General features: G+C 45.0%; 4 protein-coding genes across 4 annotated transcripts; 1 reads left to right on the top strand and 3 right to left on the bottom strand.

The window, feature by feature from the left end:
* Positions 1 to 6,860: 6,860 nt before the first annotated feature.
* Positions 6,861 to 9,659, bottom strand: CDEST_15249 (Putative Ulp1 protease family catalytic domain, papain-like cysteine peptidase superfamily; the record flags this gene model as incomplete). The annotated part of the gene is made up of 5 exons (XM_062931405.1): positions 6,861 to 7,178; positions 7,470 to 7,601; positions 7,685 to 9,262; positions 9,362 to 9,459; positions 9,527 to 9,659. 5 exons carry the CDS (start codon positions 9,657 to 9,659, stop codon positions 6,861 to 6,863), a joined length of 2,259 nt encoding a protein of 752 aa, XP_062787456.1.
* Positions 9,660 to 10,086: 427 nt separating this feature from the next.
* Positions 10,087 to 10,515, top strand: CDEST_15248 (uncharacterized protein; the record flags this gene model as incomplete). Its single annotated transcript, XM_062931404.1, has 1 exon — positions 10,087 to 10,515. One exon carries the CDS (start codon positions 10,087 to 10,089, stop codon positions 10,513 to 10,515), a length of 429 nt encoding a protein of 142 aa, XP_062787455.1.
* Positions 10,516 to 12,707: 2,192 nt separating this feature from the next.
* Positions 12,708 to 13,866, bottom strand: CDEST_15247 (Putative metallopeptidase, catalytic domain superfamily). The gene is made up of 2 exons (XM_062931403.1): positions 13,120 to 13,866; positions 12,708 to 13,052 (listed from the first exon to the last, which is right to left on the bottom strand). The coding sequence occupies exons 1-2, from the start codon at positions 13,755 to 13,757 to the stop codon at positions 12,800 to 12,802; spliced, it is 891 nt and encodes a 296-aa protein (XP_062787454.1). The 5' UTR covers positions 13,758 to 13,866; the 3' UTR covers positions 12,708 to 12,799.
* Positions 13,867 to 15,908: 2,042 nt separating this feature from the next.
* CDEST_15246 (uncharacterized protein) lies at positions 15,909 to 16,580 on the bottom strand (the record flags this gene model as incomplete). Its single annotated transcript, XM_062931402.1, has 1 exon — positions 15,909 to 16,580. The coding sequence occupies one exon, from the start codon at positions 16,578 to 16,580 to the stop codon at positions 15,909 to 15,911; it is 672 nt and encodes a 223-aa protein (XP_062787453.1).
* Between the last annotated feature and the right edge of the window lie 2,518 nt (positions 16,581 to 19,098).

Genomic DNA, 19,098 nt, shown 5'->3' with positions numbered 1-19,098 from the left:
TGCTATAAGATGCTAGCTAGAAAATTAAAATATTTTAAGTGCATTTACTATAGTTATTCCTATAATGTATTAGCAAATGTAATTTGCAAATATAAGTATTCTCTTTTATTTTTATTTCCTTATAATGCTAATCTATTTGCAATAGTAGATTATCTTTTAAATAAGTCTAATTATCTTAAGCGTAAAGAGGAGTTAAAGGAATTAATTTTTTAATAAAGAGCAGATGCGCTTTATTAGGCTTAGGCTAAAATAGATAAGTTGCTTACAAAACTAAAGCATATTTGCAAGGTAAAGCAAATAGTGTTTAAGAAGGGTTAGGAGATCCTAGATAGTAAATCTATAGATTCTGCTGCATTCTCTTCTAAGTTAGTTGTAGCTAAGGAGGCATAGGCTAGTAGCGCCTTTAGGGTTGTCAACTAGGAGGCAGTGTTTAAGGATCTAGAGTTAGCTAACTTTAATTTTAGTACTCCCTTAGTAGTACCTAGGAGTATTAAAGGTTTTTAACTAGTTCTTATAAGTTGTCTTTATGTCTATAGCCTTTCTATTTAATAAGGTATTTATTATAACTATCTTTATTCCTATAGTTAATAATTTATTTAACTTTATACTCTAGTTTATTAGGTTCTACAATAATGCAGTCTTTAGTATATAATCTGCATAGTGCTAGTTTAAGTAGTGCAATATAAAAGACTAGGTAGATTTTTATTATATTAGGTAGCTTTAGCTTATAGTTAACTAGTAAGACCTTTTTAAGGATTTTAAAAGATCTAAGTTTTTTGTAGTCTAACTTATTGCTAGGTTGCTTAGTTTTAATATTTTGTTGTATAAGGTAGGCGCTATCTCCTTCTTCTAAGGATGGTCCTCTAATCCTTAAAGTGTTAGCATACTTTTTTATTTGTTCTCTAATAAATTCTAAATCTTAGGAGACATTTATCTAGATTTTATGTATTTTGTTAATTTTAGCTACAGCTTTTAGGGCTTATAGTCCTTTGCGTAGTTCTCTATATGCTGTAGGTTTAAATCTGTAGTTTAGGTAGAATAGGGAGTAGAGAGTGCTTTCTCTAACTGCACTGTTGTAGGCAAACTAGGCTGTAGGTAATAGTAATACCTAGTTATCTTAGTTGTAGTTAATATAGCATTGTAGATACTGTTCTAGTATCTAGTTAATTTATTTAGTTTAACTATTAGTCTATAGGTAAAAAGAGGTTAACAGTTTGTAGTCTACACTAAGTTGTAAAATTAGTAATTTCTAAAACTTTAAAGTAAACAGCTTATCTCTATCTAATACAATTTCATTAGGTAGTCTGTAGTTGCTAATAATGTATTTTAAAAATGTATACATAAGGTCTTCTGCTATACTTATTTCTAGGTATAGGATAAAGTAAGCGTATTTAGTAAGTTAGTTAACTATAACTAATATATTATTATAATAGACCTTTATAAGTAGTTCTCTTAACTTTAGTAGTTTAATAATAAAGTCTAAAGAGATTAAGTACTATGCTGCTAGAGGTGCTAGCAGTAGCTGGATTAGTCTGTAGGGCTTATGCAGGCTGTTCTTACTTTTCTTATAGAGGTTGCAATCCTAGATTGTATTTACTACATCTTATTACATTACTTGTTAGTTGTAGTATTATTAAATTTGTTTCTAGGTCTTAGTAACTCCTTAGTAGCTATATGCTTAAGCACTATAAATCTCTCTAATTATCTTATGCGTTATTTTGTTAGTTATACTAACTATAACTTATCTAGCAATTATAAGGAGCTTCTGTGCTAGAACAAAGTTACTATTCTTATCTGTTTTAAGGATAACTTATGTTTCCTCTAGGATAGGAACTTTATAATCTATCCTTCTACTAAAAGCGTTAGCTCTGCTGTTGTTAGTTCCTTTTCTGTAGATAATCTAAAAGTTGTATTCTAAGAGGAATTCTAACTATCTAACTTATTATTTGTTTAGGTTTTTAGAGGTTGTAAAATGTATAAGGTTCTTATAATTTATATACACAAGAACTTTATGTTTTATACTAGATAGTTATAGTCTTTATTTGTAGAATGCTTTAATAATTACTATAAGTTCTTTATTGTAGATCTAGTAGTTTAATTCTAGTCTATAAAATGCTTTTAAGAAGAAGGCATAAGGGTGTAGTCTTCCTTCTTTATTGCATTAACTAAGTTATCTGCTTATAGCAAAGTCAGAGGCATTAGTCTTAACTTCAAAAGGTTTGTTTAGGTTAGGGATTTAAGTAACAGGTTTTAAGCTAACCTGTTGCTTAGCTTTCTTAAATGCGTTGTTGCATTCCTTTGTCTATTTAAATAGGGTGTCCTTCTGTGTAAGGTTCTAGATGCATTATACGTTTCCTATGTAATTTTTAAGGAATTATTAATAGAAATTAACAAATCCTAGGAACAATTAGACATCCTTAACGTTCTGTAGTATAGGCTAGTCCCTAACTGCTTATACTTTCTTTGTTTCTATCTTAATTTATCCTAAGGTAATAGTATATCTTAGGAAATTAACTTTCTTACTGTAGAATTTGCATTTCTCTACTTCTATTAGTAGCTTAGCGTCTTAGAGCTTCTAAAGGACTTTGTGTATGTGTTCCTTATGTAGCTTAAGGGTAGGTAAGAAGATAAGGATGTTATTAAGGTAGATAATAATAAAGATATTAATAAATTTGCTAAAGATGTAGTTAATTATTATCTAAAAGGTAGTAGGTGTATTAGTAAGTCTAAAGGGTATAATAAGGTACTTAAAAAGTCCTTTGTATGTTTAGAACGCTGTTTTCTATTCTTTACCTACCTTTATTCTAATTAAGTTGTAGGCTCCTTTAAGGTTAAGAGCTGTAAACTAGTTTGCTCTATGTAGCAAATCTCAGAGTTCTAAGATAAGTAGTAGTAGGTAATAATTCTTCTTTGTAATGCTATTAAGCTGTTAGTAGTTAATATATAGTTGTAACTTGCTATTCTTTTTTAGTATAAATAGGATAAAGTATCCTACTAATAACTTAGAGGGCCTAATATATCCTTTCTTAAGGTTCTTATTAAGGTATTTATTAAGTGCCTTACGTTCTATTTTATTAAGTTTATATATTAGATAGAACTTTAGGTAGGAGCCTTTAATAAGAGGGATCTTGTAATTATAAGGTCTATGCTCTAGTAAGCCTGTTTCTAATTCTAAGGCAAACAGCTTTTTGTACTTCTAGTACTCCTCTAGAATAGCTAGAAGTAGATCTAATCCCTGATCTAATGCTGCTAGGGCTACCGTCTTAGAAGGCTGTATCTCCTAGAGGTAGGCTACATATTGTATTTATTATATAGTGTTGTTAAGAGGTGCTCTAAAAGATTTATTTAAGGCCTAGCTCTTGTAGTGCTGCTTAGTAACTAAATCTAACTATTAGAGTTAGCTAGTTCTCTAATCTATTTGTAGGTTGTGCTTTTGTAACTATATAATTCCTAAGATAACGTTAATATCTCCTATCTCTATAATATTAAATTAGAGTTCCTCTTTCTAGTTATAAACTTACAAAAGGAGGTACACTATCTCTAAAACAATAAGTCTGCTACTATACTTAACTTATTCTCCTTTAACTATCTGTAATGCATATAAGCGTTCTTTTTTCTGCTATAGTATTTGTTATTTATTTACTAATTTAAGCAAGATAAAGTTTCCTTAGGTGCTGCTATTAATAATTGCATGCATCTGTTGTCCTTAGATCTTAATATCTAAGTTAAAATGTGCTGCATTATAAGTTGCATATAGGGTCTTATAGTTTGTTGCTATATGTTACCCTTTTGTTGTAGGCATCTTTAGTTTTTTAACTATTAAGTCCTTTTCTTTTGTACCTTCTGCTAGGCTTACGCCTTAGCTTTAGAGTAAATAAAGCATTTATTGTATTTGCATTCTTACTATCCCTTATTATTATTATAGCATAATATAAGGTATTTAGGGTCTAAGGTAAAGGTTGTAATGTTTCTTTCCTTATAGTATTGCATTATCTAGAATAGGAGTTGTCTGCATAGGTAAACATCCTAAATAGGTTTTTCTATATATTATTAAAGGTAGAAGTAGAACTTCTTCTTACCCTTTCTATATATCTTGCAGTTGTTATCTAAACATTCTACCTAAAAGAGGTCTATGTAGTCCTTATAGTTAGGGTTTAGTAGGAGGTAGTCTTTAGGTATAAGTAGTGTAAGTAGATAGTTCTTTTTATATGCTATCCTATAAAACTAGACTAACTAGTTGTTATCCTTAGGGTAGATAATCTAGTATTCTTATTGTTTTAGGGGTTTTAGGTTTTCTTCTTTAGAGCTAGATGTAATATAGGTCTTATAGTATTAACTAAGTGTAATCCTATAGTTAGGTGTATCTTCTAAATTATAGTCTAAGCTGTCTAGCCTTTGTAGGTAGTTGCTTGCAGCACGTTTGTATGCTTTTCTTTATTAGGGGGTCTATGTTTGTAGGTCTTAAGGGTTGTCTGCTGCAACTTAGTTAAGCGTAGTAATCTCAATCCCTCCTCCTGGTGTTACTAGTCCTTAGAGTGTAGGTCTCTTAACTTCTTTAAGTTGTCCTGCCTAAAGCATTTTATTAAGTTGCTTATTAATTTTGTGTGTAAGCTTCTAACTAGGGCCCCTGCACATTATTGTAAGGGTCTTTAGTTGTTCTTAGGTTTTCTTTTTCTTAGGGGTGTTATCCTTCTTAAGTCCTTTCCTTGCATTAAGGATCTTTTAGTAAATAGCAATCCTACAGGCTTGTTGTAAAACGTTAATACATTATTATTAGTGTTCCTTAGGGGTTTTATATATCCCTATCTTCTTATAGCCTAACTAGGTTATAGCTAGAGTCTAGGGGGTCTTAGGGTACTATCCTAATTGTTCTTTGCTGTCTTAGTAGGTAAGGCAGTTATTGTTATAGCATGCAGTCTATAAGAGTAAGGCGTAAGGGGTGTCTTTATTAGCAATATTAATTTATTAGCCTTTCTTAGGTACTAGTTAGAATTGCTGCTTCTTAGGTTGTTAGCATTCTCTAGCTATATATCCTAGTTTGTTGCAGTTGTAGCACTTAAAGTCTTATGCCTTATTGTCTTTCTAGGCTACACTAAGGTCTATAGGCCTGCTGTAGTGTCTATAGGTAGTGCTGTTGCAATTCTAGTTGTTCTGCTAGTAGTTTCCTCTAGGGCGCTTAGCTTGTTTGTTGCGCTAAGGGTAATTTTGCTAGAATTGTTGTTAAGGTTGCTATTAGTACTTTCTAGCTAAGTTAGCTAAAGCTTACTTCTTGCCTTTCTTTTTACGTTATTTATAGAGGCAGTTGTTAATCTTAATAGTAAGTTTAGCATACTAAAGGAAGTCTTTTAGGTAATTAAGCTTAATAATCTTATCTTTGACTTCATCCTTTAAGTTGCTGTAGAACATAAAGATCTTAGTGTCTTTAGTAAGCTTAAGCTAGGTGCAAAGTCTTCTAAATTCTGCTGCATAGGTAGTAGCAGATTTAGTCTAGCGTAAGTAGGCTAAGTCTCTTTCTACTTATTGTAATTTATTAGGATCCTAGAATAGGGATTTTAAGGCGTCTTTAAATCCTTAGAAATTAGCAAATATATCCCTAACTTTGCTAGAGCAATAGTTAAGGGTCTTATTATTAAGATACTCTTTAAGGAAGGGTTTAAACTACTAAAGGGCTTATCCTTATAAGAAGGTTGCAGCATAGATAACTCTTTTAGTTCTACTGCAAAAGTTTCTCTAGTAGAAATTCTAATAGTTCTTAACTTAGATAAGGAATCCCTTAAGTGTCCCTAAAGTTCTATTATAGGTAATAGGTAAGTTAAGCTTAAGTTTCTTACGTCTATCTACAGGGGTTTAGATAATGTTGCCTATAGCTTAGAGGGTTTAGACCTCCTGCTAAAAGGATGTAGCTTAGTCTGCTTTATTCTTTAGAATCTTAGTTTGTTCTATAAGTTTGTTAATAAGTTTCTAAGTAGTAGTTAGGTTATTGTTGTTTTATCCTAGTTTAGCGTAAATCTAGTTATAGACTTTGCTAGTAAAAAAGACTTCTCTATTAGTATTAGGTTAAAGTTTAGGTAGATAGAAGTCCTCTATAGTCTAGTTCTTAGCTAACTCCTAGGTAAGGTTCCTAGCTTATTGCTAGCCCTAAGAGCTAGGGCTAGAAGTAGGAGTATAATAAGTAGCTATTTTGTTAATACTATTTGTTAGCTTTATAAGGTTAACTTACTAAACAGGAGCAATTAAAGTGTTACAGTTAGCTTTCTATAGTAGTATCTATTAGCAGAAGCTAAGGTAATAAAGCTAGGGAATAGTGCTGTAAGTTGTGCTAAAAGGATTAGGTCTTTAGAGGATATAGTAATCAGTTATATACCTAACAAAGGGCTTTATAACATTAGTCACTAGTAAAGGGTGCTAAGAGTATCTAAGGGGATAATTACAAAGTTAATTACTAAAGAGCTATAGAAGTCTATCCTTAAGTTTATCTAAGTTTATCCTATATATAAGTCCTATATGCTTGTTGCTAAAGTTCTAGCTTACACCTGTTTACTAGTAATCTAGGTGTTGTTATAAAGTAATTACTTAAAGTAGGGCGCATAAGCGCTTACGTTATAATCAATTGTGCTTACGCACAATCAGTTGCTTACTTCTTTATCTCCACGTAACCTTACATTATAGTTCTTCTGCGCTGGAGGAGTGCACCCTGGTTTCCTGTGTCTGCGGTGTATAACTTGTTCGTAACCGCCAGGTGCCCTGTAGGGGCGTCCCCTGGTCCTGTTATGTTTGACGGGTCGTAACAGCTGGTGGTGGTGGTGAGGCATTTTTGGGGGGGCCAAATGTGGGGGGGGGCCAAATGTGGGTGCTTGACGTTATTCAGCTTTGGCGGCAGTCAGCGCAGCGCGACTTTCATCAAGAGGGACTGGACGGAATCCGGCGCCGACAAGCATCAAGGACGCAGTGTCGCTGATTTTGTTGGCCACGACGGCGAGTTCGGCCCTGTGAGCGACACGGACTGTACTTGCGGTGTCGCCATCAGCGTCAGGAACAGTCGTCTCGTTGCCTGTCGTCGTCGCCTTGTGCGCGGCCGCCATAATGGAAGCCAGAAACCCCGCAGCATCGTGCAGCGACTTTTGCTTTTCAATACTGATGTAAGCGTCTCGAACCCTGATCTCATCGTCGCGGACTTGCTATTGGTGCGCTGCTAGTTGTGACTCGGCGGCCTGGACATCTGCTCGGGCGGCCTCGAGTTCCGCTTCAGGTATCAGCTGGGAGGCACACCACGCAGCATCCCTTTCAAGTTTCGTAGTCTTGAAAGGCGGCGGCGGCGCGCTGTGGTCTGTCTCTGAGCCGGCATCGCTGCACAACCCTGCTTTTCGCTTGCGGGCTGCTACTGTCCCAACGGGTGAGCTTGGTGGATGCTCGCCACGGCGTGTGGTGTATTTTTGGCAGATAACGGCAAGCCGGCCTGGGCCAGTTACCATGTTGGCAAGTGTTTTTCGCTCGACGGCAATATAGAAGCGCTCCGGAAATGGTCGGCTGGCAGCAAGGAAACGCACCATAGCAGCCACGTGTATACCGCAGCTGTGGCCATCATTCTGACGTGGGCACGCCTGTGAGATTGGTTAGATTACCATCAACAGGGTAACTACGTGAGAGGGGCAGGGAAAGAACACTGCAGGCGGGCGCAACTTACTGCGTCAACAAACTCGAGTTGTTGAGTTGGAAAGACGCGGGGAGCAAGGGCTGTCAACAATGCGCGGGCTTGCTTGGTACGTTGCTGGTCGGGAACGGAGTCCAAGTGTGTAATATTGACCTTCGTCCGGTCGGCTTGCAAGATGGCCAAGGTCCAATGAGGGGTACCCTTTTTGTGGTGTAGTGGGATGTATATTGAATGGGACTGGATGCCAGGCTCGAGCCCGAGATGGCGCAGTAGTTTGAAGGAAGGCTCGGTGGGAGATTCAATGTCGAGGGCTAGGCTGTACATGACGGTGACTTTGTGTGAGGGCTGAGGCTTCGTGTAGTAGTTAACCACAACCCGGATCAAGGCGTCGACCACATCATCAGTGAGCCAGGCGTCCTGACTGAGCTGCTGTTGGATCTTGGTGAAGAGCTCTTGGGCCAAATGGTCGATGGTTGTTGTGTCGGCCTTCGGGGCGGGAATGTCATTCGAGTTCAGCAACTCGCCCTTTGTCGCGTCCTCGTCCTTCCTGACCTTGTCCGTCTCGGGGTGCCCTGCTACCACACTAGAGTCTTGTAGTGGATGCTGTGGTGATGGGGCTGGCGACGTGCCTTTGCCTTTGTGCTCACCTGCACTATTATTGCTTGCAAGAACGATTCTTTTCTCCTCGGCAACAACTGTGCTTTGCTGCTGACTTGAGCGGCGCAGCTTCCTAATGGCGACATCCCAATGGTGAAGGCTGGCGAGGACATCTCCCGGCCTTCTGGGCGTTTCCTTGGCATCGTCGGTGTTCTGGATAGGTGAAGGGAATGCTGGGAAGTCGTCGTCATCGTCACCGTTTGAATCACGCAACGGAGACATTTCGAAACTGTTCTCGCCACCGCTGAACAATGAGCCAGCGTCTCGAGGTGCTTCAACCGAGTCTTGATCCGAATCGGCGATACTCTGGTCATCATCTAGCAGCAAAGACCCCGTTGCGGGCGAGTCAGCCGACCCACACTTGTCCGCCTCCACGTCTTCTTGTTCTTGTTCGTCTTCGCCACGGTCCGCAACTGGGGCCATGCCATCGACCCGGAGATCCATGGCCTTCTTTGCGTCTTCGGCAGCCCGAAGGTTGAGTGTTGGAGGATCCGAAACTTTCATGGTCGCTTCGTACAACTCCCCCCCGGGTTGCCAGAGGCTATCGAGAGGGAGCCGGATGCTGAGGGCCGAGATGGTGATGCTTCGGATGCAGCCGACAAAGTTCAGCCCGGGGGGAACTGACCGTTTGTAGTATGGTGAGCGCAGCCATGCCGTCCGGCCATTCCAGGTCGCGTCAAGAAAGCTTATGTATTTCTCCCTCCGACTTGCCGCATTCATTGCTCGCTTCTGGACCTTGAGCTGCGATTCAAGGGTTGCTTTCTGATCGGCGCTCAAGGCAGCAACGGCGCAGTCGCGGGCGGCCTGGATCTTTGGAAGCTGGAGGGCAAGTTCGACTCGTACGTCAGCATGTCTCGTTCGGGGGTATCCTGCGATCGAGGTATGAACGAGACGGGCGAGCTCGTTGGAGGTGGCGACGTCTTCTTCAATGATGTTACAGACGAGATCTTGGACCTAGGAGCGATCGGTCAGTTCTCGAGCTTGAGAGAGAGTGAGAGAGAGGCATTATCGGGCAGGGAAGGCACAGGGGAAAACAATGACACAATTACTGACCAGCGGGTGTTTTGAGTCCGGAAGGGCCACAGTGTTGATGGCGTCGGCGTACCTCTCGTGAGAGTCAGGAGGGCGCGGCAGGGCCGTTGGACCAGGCGCTGGCGGAGGAGTATGTCGCGGTAATGCTGCTTGAGGGGGAGGCGATTGAAGCCGAGAAGGGGAGACGGGCATTGGCTTGGGGCAGCGGTATGCAGCGATGAATGATGGACGACGATGATGCGACGACGGCGTAGCCCGGTTGGTAGCAATGCGGTGAGGACTCGCTGGGCTTGGGAGCCTCGGCGGACGCGGTATTCATAATGACGGGTGTCCGGAGGAAGGGGCAAGCAGGGCAGGCAGGCAAGCACCGAGCTGGTGACAATTGAAGATTGACGCTGAAAGATAGACGAAGGGAATATTGGAGACTAGAGGAAAGATGGAAGCTAACAAGCACAGCAAGGCAGGTGCAGTTCAAGTCGTTGCTTGTGCAGGTGCAGAATCTCCGCATTTAAAACACATGTTGTGGCCTTAAATGCTGATTGACACTTAAGGCAGGGAACTATTGATTTAAGGCATTAATCTTAATCTTTCCCTCCCTAGTCGAATGAGAGGGCTGTTGTGAATGGCATGCATACCTTTTGGCTGGCCCTCCTGTTTCACATGGTCAACCAGCCAGTGCGATCTGCTTGACATATGTGACTTGAGTCCTCGTCTTCCGTCTTCTCTGCAGTTCCAGGACAACCGACATGGAGGACGCAGCACACCCAAATTTAGCCAAGCAGATTAGAACATGCTTCGCGCTTAGCGCAAACCCATCGCCACCTTGCCAAGTTAAGGAGAATGTCAAGCCGGCCGACCTCATCAGGCAAGCCAATCTCGAACAGGACATTCAGCCGGCCTGGTCTCAGAAGCGCGTCTTCAACCATATCCCTACGATTCATCGTTCCGATGACGAGAATGTTTCCCAGCTGATTGACGCTATCGAGAATTGGTTGACATCGAATCGCGACGTGCCCGCAATAATCGAACCCCAGATGAGCCGCCGCGTCTTCTGGTGGGTCCGCTTACACACACTCTCGACCGCGCCTGTCGGCACCGTGTGTTCGATCTCCCCTTCTCCATCCGGGACTACCAGATCACTGTCAGAATGTACACGCCAACATCAACGACCGTGACATCGCCGTCCGCTGCGCCGCCGAGTACTTGCTCGAGGAACCCGACGAGCCCCGGCCCCGATCCCGGCCTCGCCCCACCGGCGGCGTCTCCGCCGCCCTGCAGATCGTCTACTGCTGCGCCAGATCCAGTCCGAGAGATCCCCATACAACACCACACGCTCCACCACGACTTCGACACGCACATTTTGACAGCGCCCGCCCTCTCTCCCCTACTGTCACTAGCGCTGGGTGGCTATATACACACGATTTACAATTACAGCCTCGCAGTGCTGTACACCAGCCGACCAAAGAGACCGTCGCCGGCCCTGCGGGCGACTAGAAGGTGATTGTCGTGCATCGTAGCACGCTGCGCATGGTCAGAGGGACGAGTTTCTCAGTGTGTGCTTACATCAGCAAGCACCCAGAGTTTAAGAGCATTGCGGTAAGTATCTCTAGCCCCCCGTGCTGTCTTGTCGATTTGTACCTCTAGAGTCTACTTACTTGAACTAGTTATTCTGCTAGTATGCATATAGGTTTTGTGTATTAACGTTGCTTAGAGGGTCGAAAGACGTTCAGCACCCAAGCAAGGATGCGTAGTACCTGGCGCCGCAGGCGTAGAGGCCGGTCTCATTGTCACGCCGCTACTGCAGCGAAGCGGCGGTGTCTCCGGCGCGCCTCGACGTCAGACTTGCAAGCTAAAAGCACTGATACGCCGAAAAGGTTGCACTCTTTGTACGAGTTGACCTGGACCTTGCCTACCAAGGTTTTCTGCCTTTTACAACCGCATCTAGTCTGTCATCTTCCACACTTGTGCGTCGAGGGCTTGGTGGTCACTGACTATACATTCCTTGTCCGTGGCATGTCCCTGTCTGCAAGGCTCAACTGCTGAAAGTCGGTGCCTCGGCCATTGAAATGGTTGATGTTAACCATAATATCTCCTGGCTCGTCCTGGTCATCCTCCCTAGCCATGGGCATGCTGCATGCTCAGTACGAACCAAGTTTAAACGCAAAGTTTTCAGTTCCCCCTCGGACGACGGTACCCCGAATCTTGCCGGACAGATTATGATGCTCGACTACCCGATATAGGCCGACAAGGCTGGCTTCAGCCGCACAAGCCAGTCCGCAGATAAATGAAACGATTTAGCACTCACAGACGTAGTGCTTAACTCTTTGCGTCGAGTAACCCACCGACTCGCTAACCTTGCGCCCATGTTAGCTAAAGCTACTGCCTCTTCTAGGGCGTCTTAGACAACCTGAACACGGTTCTTATTGGTGTTCATCATTCAAAAACCTGCACGACGCCGTAGTCGCTCTCGGCCGTCGTGACGTTCAAGGCGGCATCTATGCTCTCGATAGGCAATAGGTTGTATATTCATCCACCTGGACCGCCAAGGTACACTCCCAGAGGCATCCCGAGACCCCTTTAGGCCAAAGAAGGTCTCGCAAGCACGCTTGAGGATATGCACGGGGGGATTAGTATTGCCTTTGTTACCATCTCTCCACAAGACCTCAGCTGACAGGATCAAGGCGCTTTGATTTTGATCCAGGTCGAAAAAGCCACAACCGCTGGGTATCATATTATCCAGGGAGCTTTTCTAGAACACGATGTCTTTCTAGATAACTAGGACCTTTCTTATGCAATTCTTTCGAGGGCAAGTTGCTATTTTTTTTTTTGAAAATGGAAAATACTTCGAACAATTCGACGGGCAGGCAATTCAAGAGCTCTCAGCTCCAGTAATACAAACCCTAGTCTGTCGTCCAGGCTGGATGGTTCCTCCTACGGCTCGCAGGCCAACACTCTTCAGCCTCAACATCAAGCACTGGTGCTGTTAGGGAGTCATCAATATGGGAAAGACATGTCGAAGCCGGGACAGGTTTGTAGTAGTTTTCAAGATTGACTTCTGCGTCAACAACCTTCATGTAGCTAGTCTCAGTGTAGATAACATAGTGTTTCTGTTCAGAGGCACAGGTCTCAGCCATGCAGCGCTAAATGCTACGCCTGCCCATATGTTGCACATGTTTAGACTTGGTGACATCTCCGGTGGGATTGATCTCTAGTATATGGTCGTGCCCAAGAGGCAGATTCTTTTGCCTTCGCTCGTGATGGGCGATGAGCGACTTGCTTGGCTGTACCCGGAAGGCCGCCGGTAGCTCGGGGGGGGGGGGCTCTTTGCGGTTCTGATGAGAATTATATTGTAAAAGATTCTTTAGGGACTGTTTACAGCGTGTTGGGGATGACTTATTGATCCTTTCCGTAAAACCTAGAATGAAGTTCTCTCCCTTACTCTTGAATTGCTCCTTTGCATTATGAAGCGGCTCTGCGAGGGTTCTCCCATTTATAATCTGCGATGCCTTTAATAGGGATTTGCTTTACCCCTAACTCTTTTGACATGTACATGCCTGAAGCGATAAGAGCCCAGTTCTCTGCATTTTCAGCAGCCTTCCGTGCCCCCTTCTTCCGATCTGACGGCTCCACCTGCTTCATTGACTTATCGTGATAACCTCGAGCCAACTTGTAGCACAGCGGTGCGTTATGAACAATGTCGTCAGTAACAAATCTAAAATTTGTTCTTAGTTAGAAACATTTGCTAAATACGCCTAAACCTTTAAGGATGTATTACTTACAGCTCTTCTTCAGCTTCTCGACCAAGCAGCTTCTTAATCGGCATTGCCACATAGGTTGTATGCGTGAGTTCATGCAGGATCACATTGGCTCTTGAGTTGCTGACGTCCTGCATGTTTACCCTTCCAGACCATCTGTCCGTATAAAGAGGGTAATTGCCTATTGCCTTTTTGTATCGTTCTAGATGGTCTTGTGTCGACCAACTAGGCTCAAAAAACAACTTGCAAAATGACACAATAGGGTCTGTAGTCCCATCCAACTTTGTGACTGTTACTGCAGCTGATGAGGCCCTTACCCTGCCGCAATATTCGCCGCCGCATCTGATAGTAAACTTGTTGTCCATGTGGAATCCATCCAGCATTGCTGCAATGCGAGTGAAGACCTCCTTGCCCGTGTTTTCAAGTTCCTTCTTATCAAAGGCAGTCGGCTCTTGGAACGCATGGAAGTAAGGATACTTGGTGAGTTTTTCAGCTGCGAATTCGGCTGCTTTCTTGGCGATGTCTATCTCTTTGAGGATGATTTCGGTTTGTGCTGCATTGCACCCGGGCATGATCTTGAACGTGCGTGGCGTAACATGGCTCTGGACTTGCCTAGCAATGACAAGTAAAAGTAACTGCTGAAGCAGTAAAAAGAGGCGCATTGTAAAAAGAGGGAAATGAAAATTAGGTTGTTGGTATTTGTCAATTGAGTGTATTTCGAAGGGGGCGAGTTGTAAGCTTTGGAATTGCTAGCTGAGCAGACAGTTTCTTCCTGTTGTCTTCTGGGCAGGTGGCTTTTATAGTAGTTATTGATTCTCTACTACTGTAGCTGCAGGGATTAATTTTTCTCGTTAGATAGACGGTTATAGTGAAGACCTAATTGAATTAGCATCAATTCTTGGGCGTATGTTGTTCGCTTTCCCGATGTGTCGTCAGTCTGATCTGACAAGGGCAGGGCTAGTCAGGCCAGCTGCGCGATCCCCGCTGAGCACTGTCATCTGTCGTCTTTAATGATCAGTAAGCTTATACTTAATTTCCGCTTCGGTGTTTCCGGAGACTGACTATTTATTTGCTGTTTGTCCGCTGTTTTTCATGCATGCAAATTAGCGAATGATAGAGGGAAACACAGACCACCATTTGAACGCTAACTTTAAGTTGATTATGTGAACAACTCACGGTAGCCCCGAGTTCGAATATCGGTGTCTGTGTCTTTTTGCTTTTCTCGTTGACTTGTATCAAAATTAAATCGACTGTCGAACAAGAGACGACTGTCCATATCGTCCCCTCCGCCCTCTCTGATGCTCCCAACGGGGCTTCTTCAATCGTTCCGTGTCTCCACTCCCCGTCGAGGCAAGCTTTTCACGTACAAGATTTAGTTCAGCTTCTGGGGCTAAGGTACTAGATAAACTCTTACTTAACTTTGCCAAGGCCTGCCCGCGCCACACCCCACTATCATGGAGCTACTCTACCGCTGCAGCACTGTATTGCCTTTCCTTGTTGTCTTCTGTTCTCTTAGGTCACTTGTGGCATCGCTAGACATCAGTCATGTCGCACCGGGTGGCTTTAATGCCTTATCCCTAGGACGTATAGTCGTATGACGAGGTTAGAAACGGGTCCATCCCTTACTTTCAACTATCTGGATGGCTGCAAACTTCGTTAAAGGCCTAACTTGTTTCAACAGAAGCTGCCAATATCCTGACATGCCTGGAACGAACTTGTGGACTGCATACAGGGATCAAGGTTACAGGCATAGGTACAAAAGCTCTGGAATCTGGGATAGTTTCGCCGAGCCAAGAAACTGTATTCTAAAGTAAGCATAATATTCAGCGTTCTTAGGGTCGGGGCCCTAACTGGATCACCAATGGCCGAGGTACTGTTATCTGATAGAGTTGGACGGTTCTTACGTTGGCGCGCAGGCATTCGCAGGTGCGAATCTCGCAGTCAGATGTGCATTTCTGTTTGCAACGAAGGAAGTTACAAGAAGAAGCATGCCTCTCTATGGACGGGAGTGTAACTATCTTGGGATGTGCTGTATCTACGCGCGCAGACTGTGGATGTCGACCCTCGCCACTGATGACCAGGGCTTTCGCGGGCATTGAAGTCCCACCGAGTGGGAATTGTGGCACTGCAAACCCCATTGGGGAGGTGTGTGATCACCTCGAAGTGGGCACACCTTGGCTTTCATGGGGCTCTGCGGACTCGATGGACTCAAATCTGACTGCGGCTTCTCTCTACATACACTGAATCCATAGACTAAGGACGCTTCACGAAGAGTCCCCTGATGAGCGGCCGTGCATGTGACAGCCATGCTCCATCTACACTGACTGTCCTCCCTTGACCCCGATGGAATCTCCATTCCCCCCATGCTCAGACTCCTGCACGCACCCCTTGTAGACATTGAAGCAATGGGCGCTCCGTTCTCGGGGTCCGTTCTCGGGGCATTCGGTCCGGCCACTATCAGGAGAAACTGCAACGATGATTCGACTTTCAGAGTAGGTCCGCGGCTTCTCGGATGCAAGACTCAATCTTGTGCAGCGGCAGCTGGATCGGGGCGGGGCGGGACCTATTAGGTTTTGGCGGTTAGCGAAAAATGCGACGCCATACAACGAACGCAGGCAATGTCTCATGAGAGAGGGGAGAGTCACGCACCTGTCGTATCTTGGGGGACGGATGTACTGCGTCGGCAGCTTCGTCGCATCGCCGACAAAGTCGGAGGGGAAAAGCTTTAGGCAAGCGTTCGGCCGGGTGACAGGGGTCCATTTCATGATCCTTTTGACGCGGATTCCATTTCCGTCGTCGTCCTCGACCGCCACCTAGGCGGCGACGACGCAGCGGTCCATGTCGTCCAGAACGGCAGCCGCCATTTGGTGCAATCGGTCTGCCGCATCCTCGGTCTGGATGTTGTGGTATGGAATCTTGATGCCGAAGGCCAATCGGACCTGGCCGCCAGGCATCCTAATGAAGCTCTGCAGCCTCTCGCGAAGCGCCTTCTCGGTTTTCGGGTTCGCGTGAGAGACCTCAAAGATGGTGTGCGGGACGACAGGTCGTTCCTGGGGCGTCGCGGCAGACCAGGAGCCGTCGGGGTAGAGGGTTTCGACAGCGCGCTGGCCGAGCGAGTAGAGCTTGTAATCAGGCAGGGCGGCGTCGAAGATGGGGTTTACCTCGTCGTACACCATGTGACCGATGTGCTCTTGTATGTAGCCGTGGATTGGACCTTGGCTCATCTTCAATCGGAGGGTCGCGAGGTTGTTTTCGGGAAGGACCTCGAGTTCGGTTCGGAGCTTTGTGAGGACGATGGTCGAGTCTTGAGCTAGGAGAGGGAGGAGTCGGCGGTAGGCGACCTGGGAGAAGGGCATGGAAGCGTTCGAGCAGCTGCAGGGAGGGCTGCTTCCATGACGGCCGGTAAGGACGCAAGCTGCAGCATTGCGAGCCATGTCGATTGCGTCGGACACGACAGGGTCGATTTCGATGCAGTGGTAGTCCATCTCTCTATAGCAGCTGAGAGTGCAGAGAGGTTAGCGCTTGGTGCATCTGCGGAAGTGAGGAGAATAGGAGGGTTCAGTGTTCTTGTACTTTGGAGTATGTGTGTTGCGCAGAGCAGCCAGCAGCCAGCAGCAGTAGCAGCAGAAGATGATTGTTTCGTTCTTGAAATGTGAAGAAGAGAGGAGAGAGCAGAGAGGGTCGCGTGGAAGAGGGAGGGCGCCTTTGGTGTGGTGTGTGGTGTGTATTGGTAATGTAGTGTGTAGTGTGTAGTGTGTAATGTGTAATGTGTAATGTGTAATGTGTAATGTGTAATGTGTAATGTGTAATGTGTAATGTGTAATGTGTAATGTATATGCACACGTGAGGTAGGTACCTAGGTACCTTAGGTAAACATAGGTAGGCAAACAAAGGAAGGTGCGTTGACTGATAGGATAAGATCTTGCACTTGCCTTCCTTGTCTTGCCTTCACTTTCAACCTCCATGTCTGCAAGAGTCTCTTGTACTGCTTTAAAAGATGCAACCAAAGGCTGCTTAAGTAAGCAAGTAGCTACCATCCATAATCCGTCCATTTGACTCACTCCTTGTGTTCTCATTTGTGTAGGATGCTTTTAAGTTCCCCTATTCCAAGGTTTACTGTTTGTTCTTACATTGGAGGTATCACCAAAGTGCTTGGAGCCTCAGTTGTACCAGGCATAAACCCTGGTCACATTGCATAGGAAACCTTGGCTTGCTTGCTTGCTTGCTTGCTTGTGTGTAACATTTAGGACATGTGTGCTTCTGCGTCCTCCTCCCCTGATTGTGGAAGATTGATTCTATTGCATACAGCCTTTGGTTGATTCTTTGGCGAAATGGGCGCCGGCCTTGGCTTGTACTCTCGTGTTGTGACCAGAGGTTGACGTGCGACATTACCAGGAAGGCCTCGGTCTACGACGTTTCTTTAAAGCTTCGTGGCCATCATGATTTGGCTGGGTCCTCTGAGGTCTTCCAAACTCATCTACATTGCAGTCATGCACTAAGTTGACAAAATTTACAATGTCGTCGTTGTGGAAGCCCTCGACCATTATGTGGTCGTAATCAACAACTTGGGTGTTTGGAGAATGTCGGCTCAATAGACGAACCTTTCAGCCGACCTTTTACGATTAGATCTCGGAAGAGATTCAAAAGGTCTTGGGCTACTCTTAATGCTTCGCCATAGCTCTCCGAGCGGACTTCGTTAAGCGACGTCTATCAACGCCACGGCTTTTTAGGTGCCGGACATCTCCCTGAGTACGCCGACTCGAAGAACGCTCGAAATTTTTCTTCTTGCCACTTCCATCAGCCAGCTTGTGCCGCACATTTGGTCCTGTAAACTGGAATAAACGCCGTAGACAGGAAAGCCTTGTCTTGTCCTATGAGAGCGTCTAGCAACAGTCCAAGGGTCGAATTTTTGCAACTTTACGTTGCTACTTGCCGCCACATCCATCAACCAAACCCGCCGCATCCTGCAGGACCCACGAGCAATGGCGTCTTCGGCTTGACGTTCGCTTCTGTGCAGCCTCAAGATGACTACGCCGTAGACATAAGATGGCAAGAAACACCACATATCCGTCACAAACCCTTTGCCAACATCAATGCCAACGACCTCTCTCCTCGGTGGCACAGCAAAGGCATTTAATGATGCTCCCGCTGCCTGCAAACACGACGACTACGACGACGACGACGACGACGACGACGATGCGCGCCTCAGGAAGCGCCTTCTGGACATGGATATGGGAAACTAGCATGGGATACGGACGTGAAGTATGAAGAGCAGTTTTAGCCATCACCACTACCTCCCGCCACCACCAGCAGCAATAGCAGCATGTAGCGCCCTACTTTGCCAAGGGGGGGGGGGGGGGGGCTGTCAAAATTCGCACAAATCCACGAAGGCTGATACCAAAGTCCGGCAGCTGTGTATTGTAAAAGGGATGATGAGGTAGACCACGGACGATTTCCACAGGGAGTTGAAAACTAAGTATCAAGTGTTGTTGCTGATTCCCTTCGCCCCTAACTGCAAAAGCTTGGGGGGTTGTTCCTTGTCCCGGTAGGATTTGGGCCGAAGGCGTTGGCTCCGAAGTGGCCCGGGCCCCACCCCGAAGGTTTCCCCGCACTAGCGCCGAAAATAGGGCCTTGACAGGACCCGAGCGGGGAGTTGACCGGAGGCAGCCCCGGAATAGAACTTGGAGGAGACACACCTATCAACGTCAACATTTTACTTCATTCGTTCGTCTTCAATTTGCACCAGTTGAATTTTCTAGTCCACCCCAAAGGTCTCATCTCCCTGCACGGACGCTGAAATTAGTTCGTCCAACATGTCCATTGGCTGAAAGAGTCTGCATGCTGGAGCTACTAACTACGCTTACCAATCCAAGGTGTTTTCAAAACGGCTTTCCTCCAAATTGCGTAGTTCAATATGTGGCATCCGTATAATGCAGCGTGGAGCAGGGGCGCCTGGACACACCTGGGGGATGACTAGTACTACGTTATACTTAGTCAGACGTA

Source organism: Colletotrichum destructivum, chromosome 11 (genome assembly GCF_034447905.1).
Source record: "Colletotrichum destructivum chromosome 11, complete sequence".
NCBI lineage: Eukaryota > Fungi > Ascomycota > Sordariomycetes > Glomerellales > Glomerellaceae > Colletotrichum > Colletotrichum destructivum.
This window is presented reverse-complemented; position numbering and strand designations above follow the sequence as displayed.

What these genes read in the sequence shown, in the direction of transcription:
- CDEST_15247 (XM_062931403.1), bottom strand. Translation starts at nt 13,757, where the DNA reads ATGCGCCTCTTTTTACTGCTTCAGCAGTTACTTTTACTTGTCATTGCT. An exon ending in CGAGAAGCTGAAGAAGAGCT is followed by an intron (nt 13,053 to 13,119) that starts GTAAGTAATACA and finishes AACAAATTTTAG; the next exon opens with ATTTGTTACTGACGACATTG.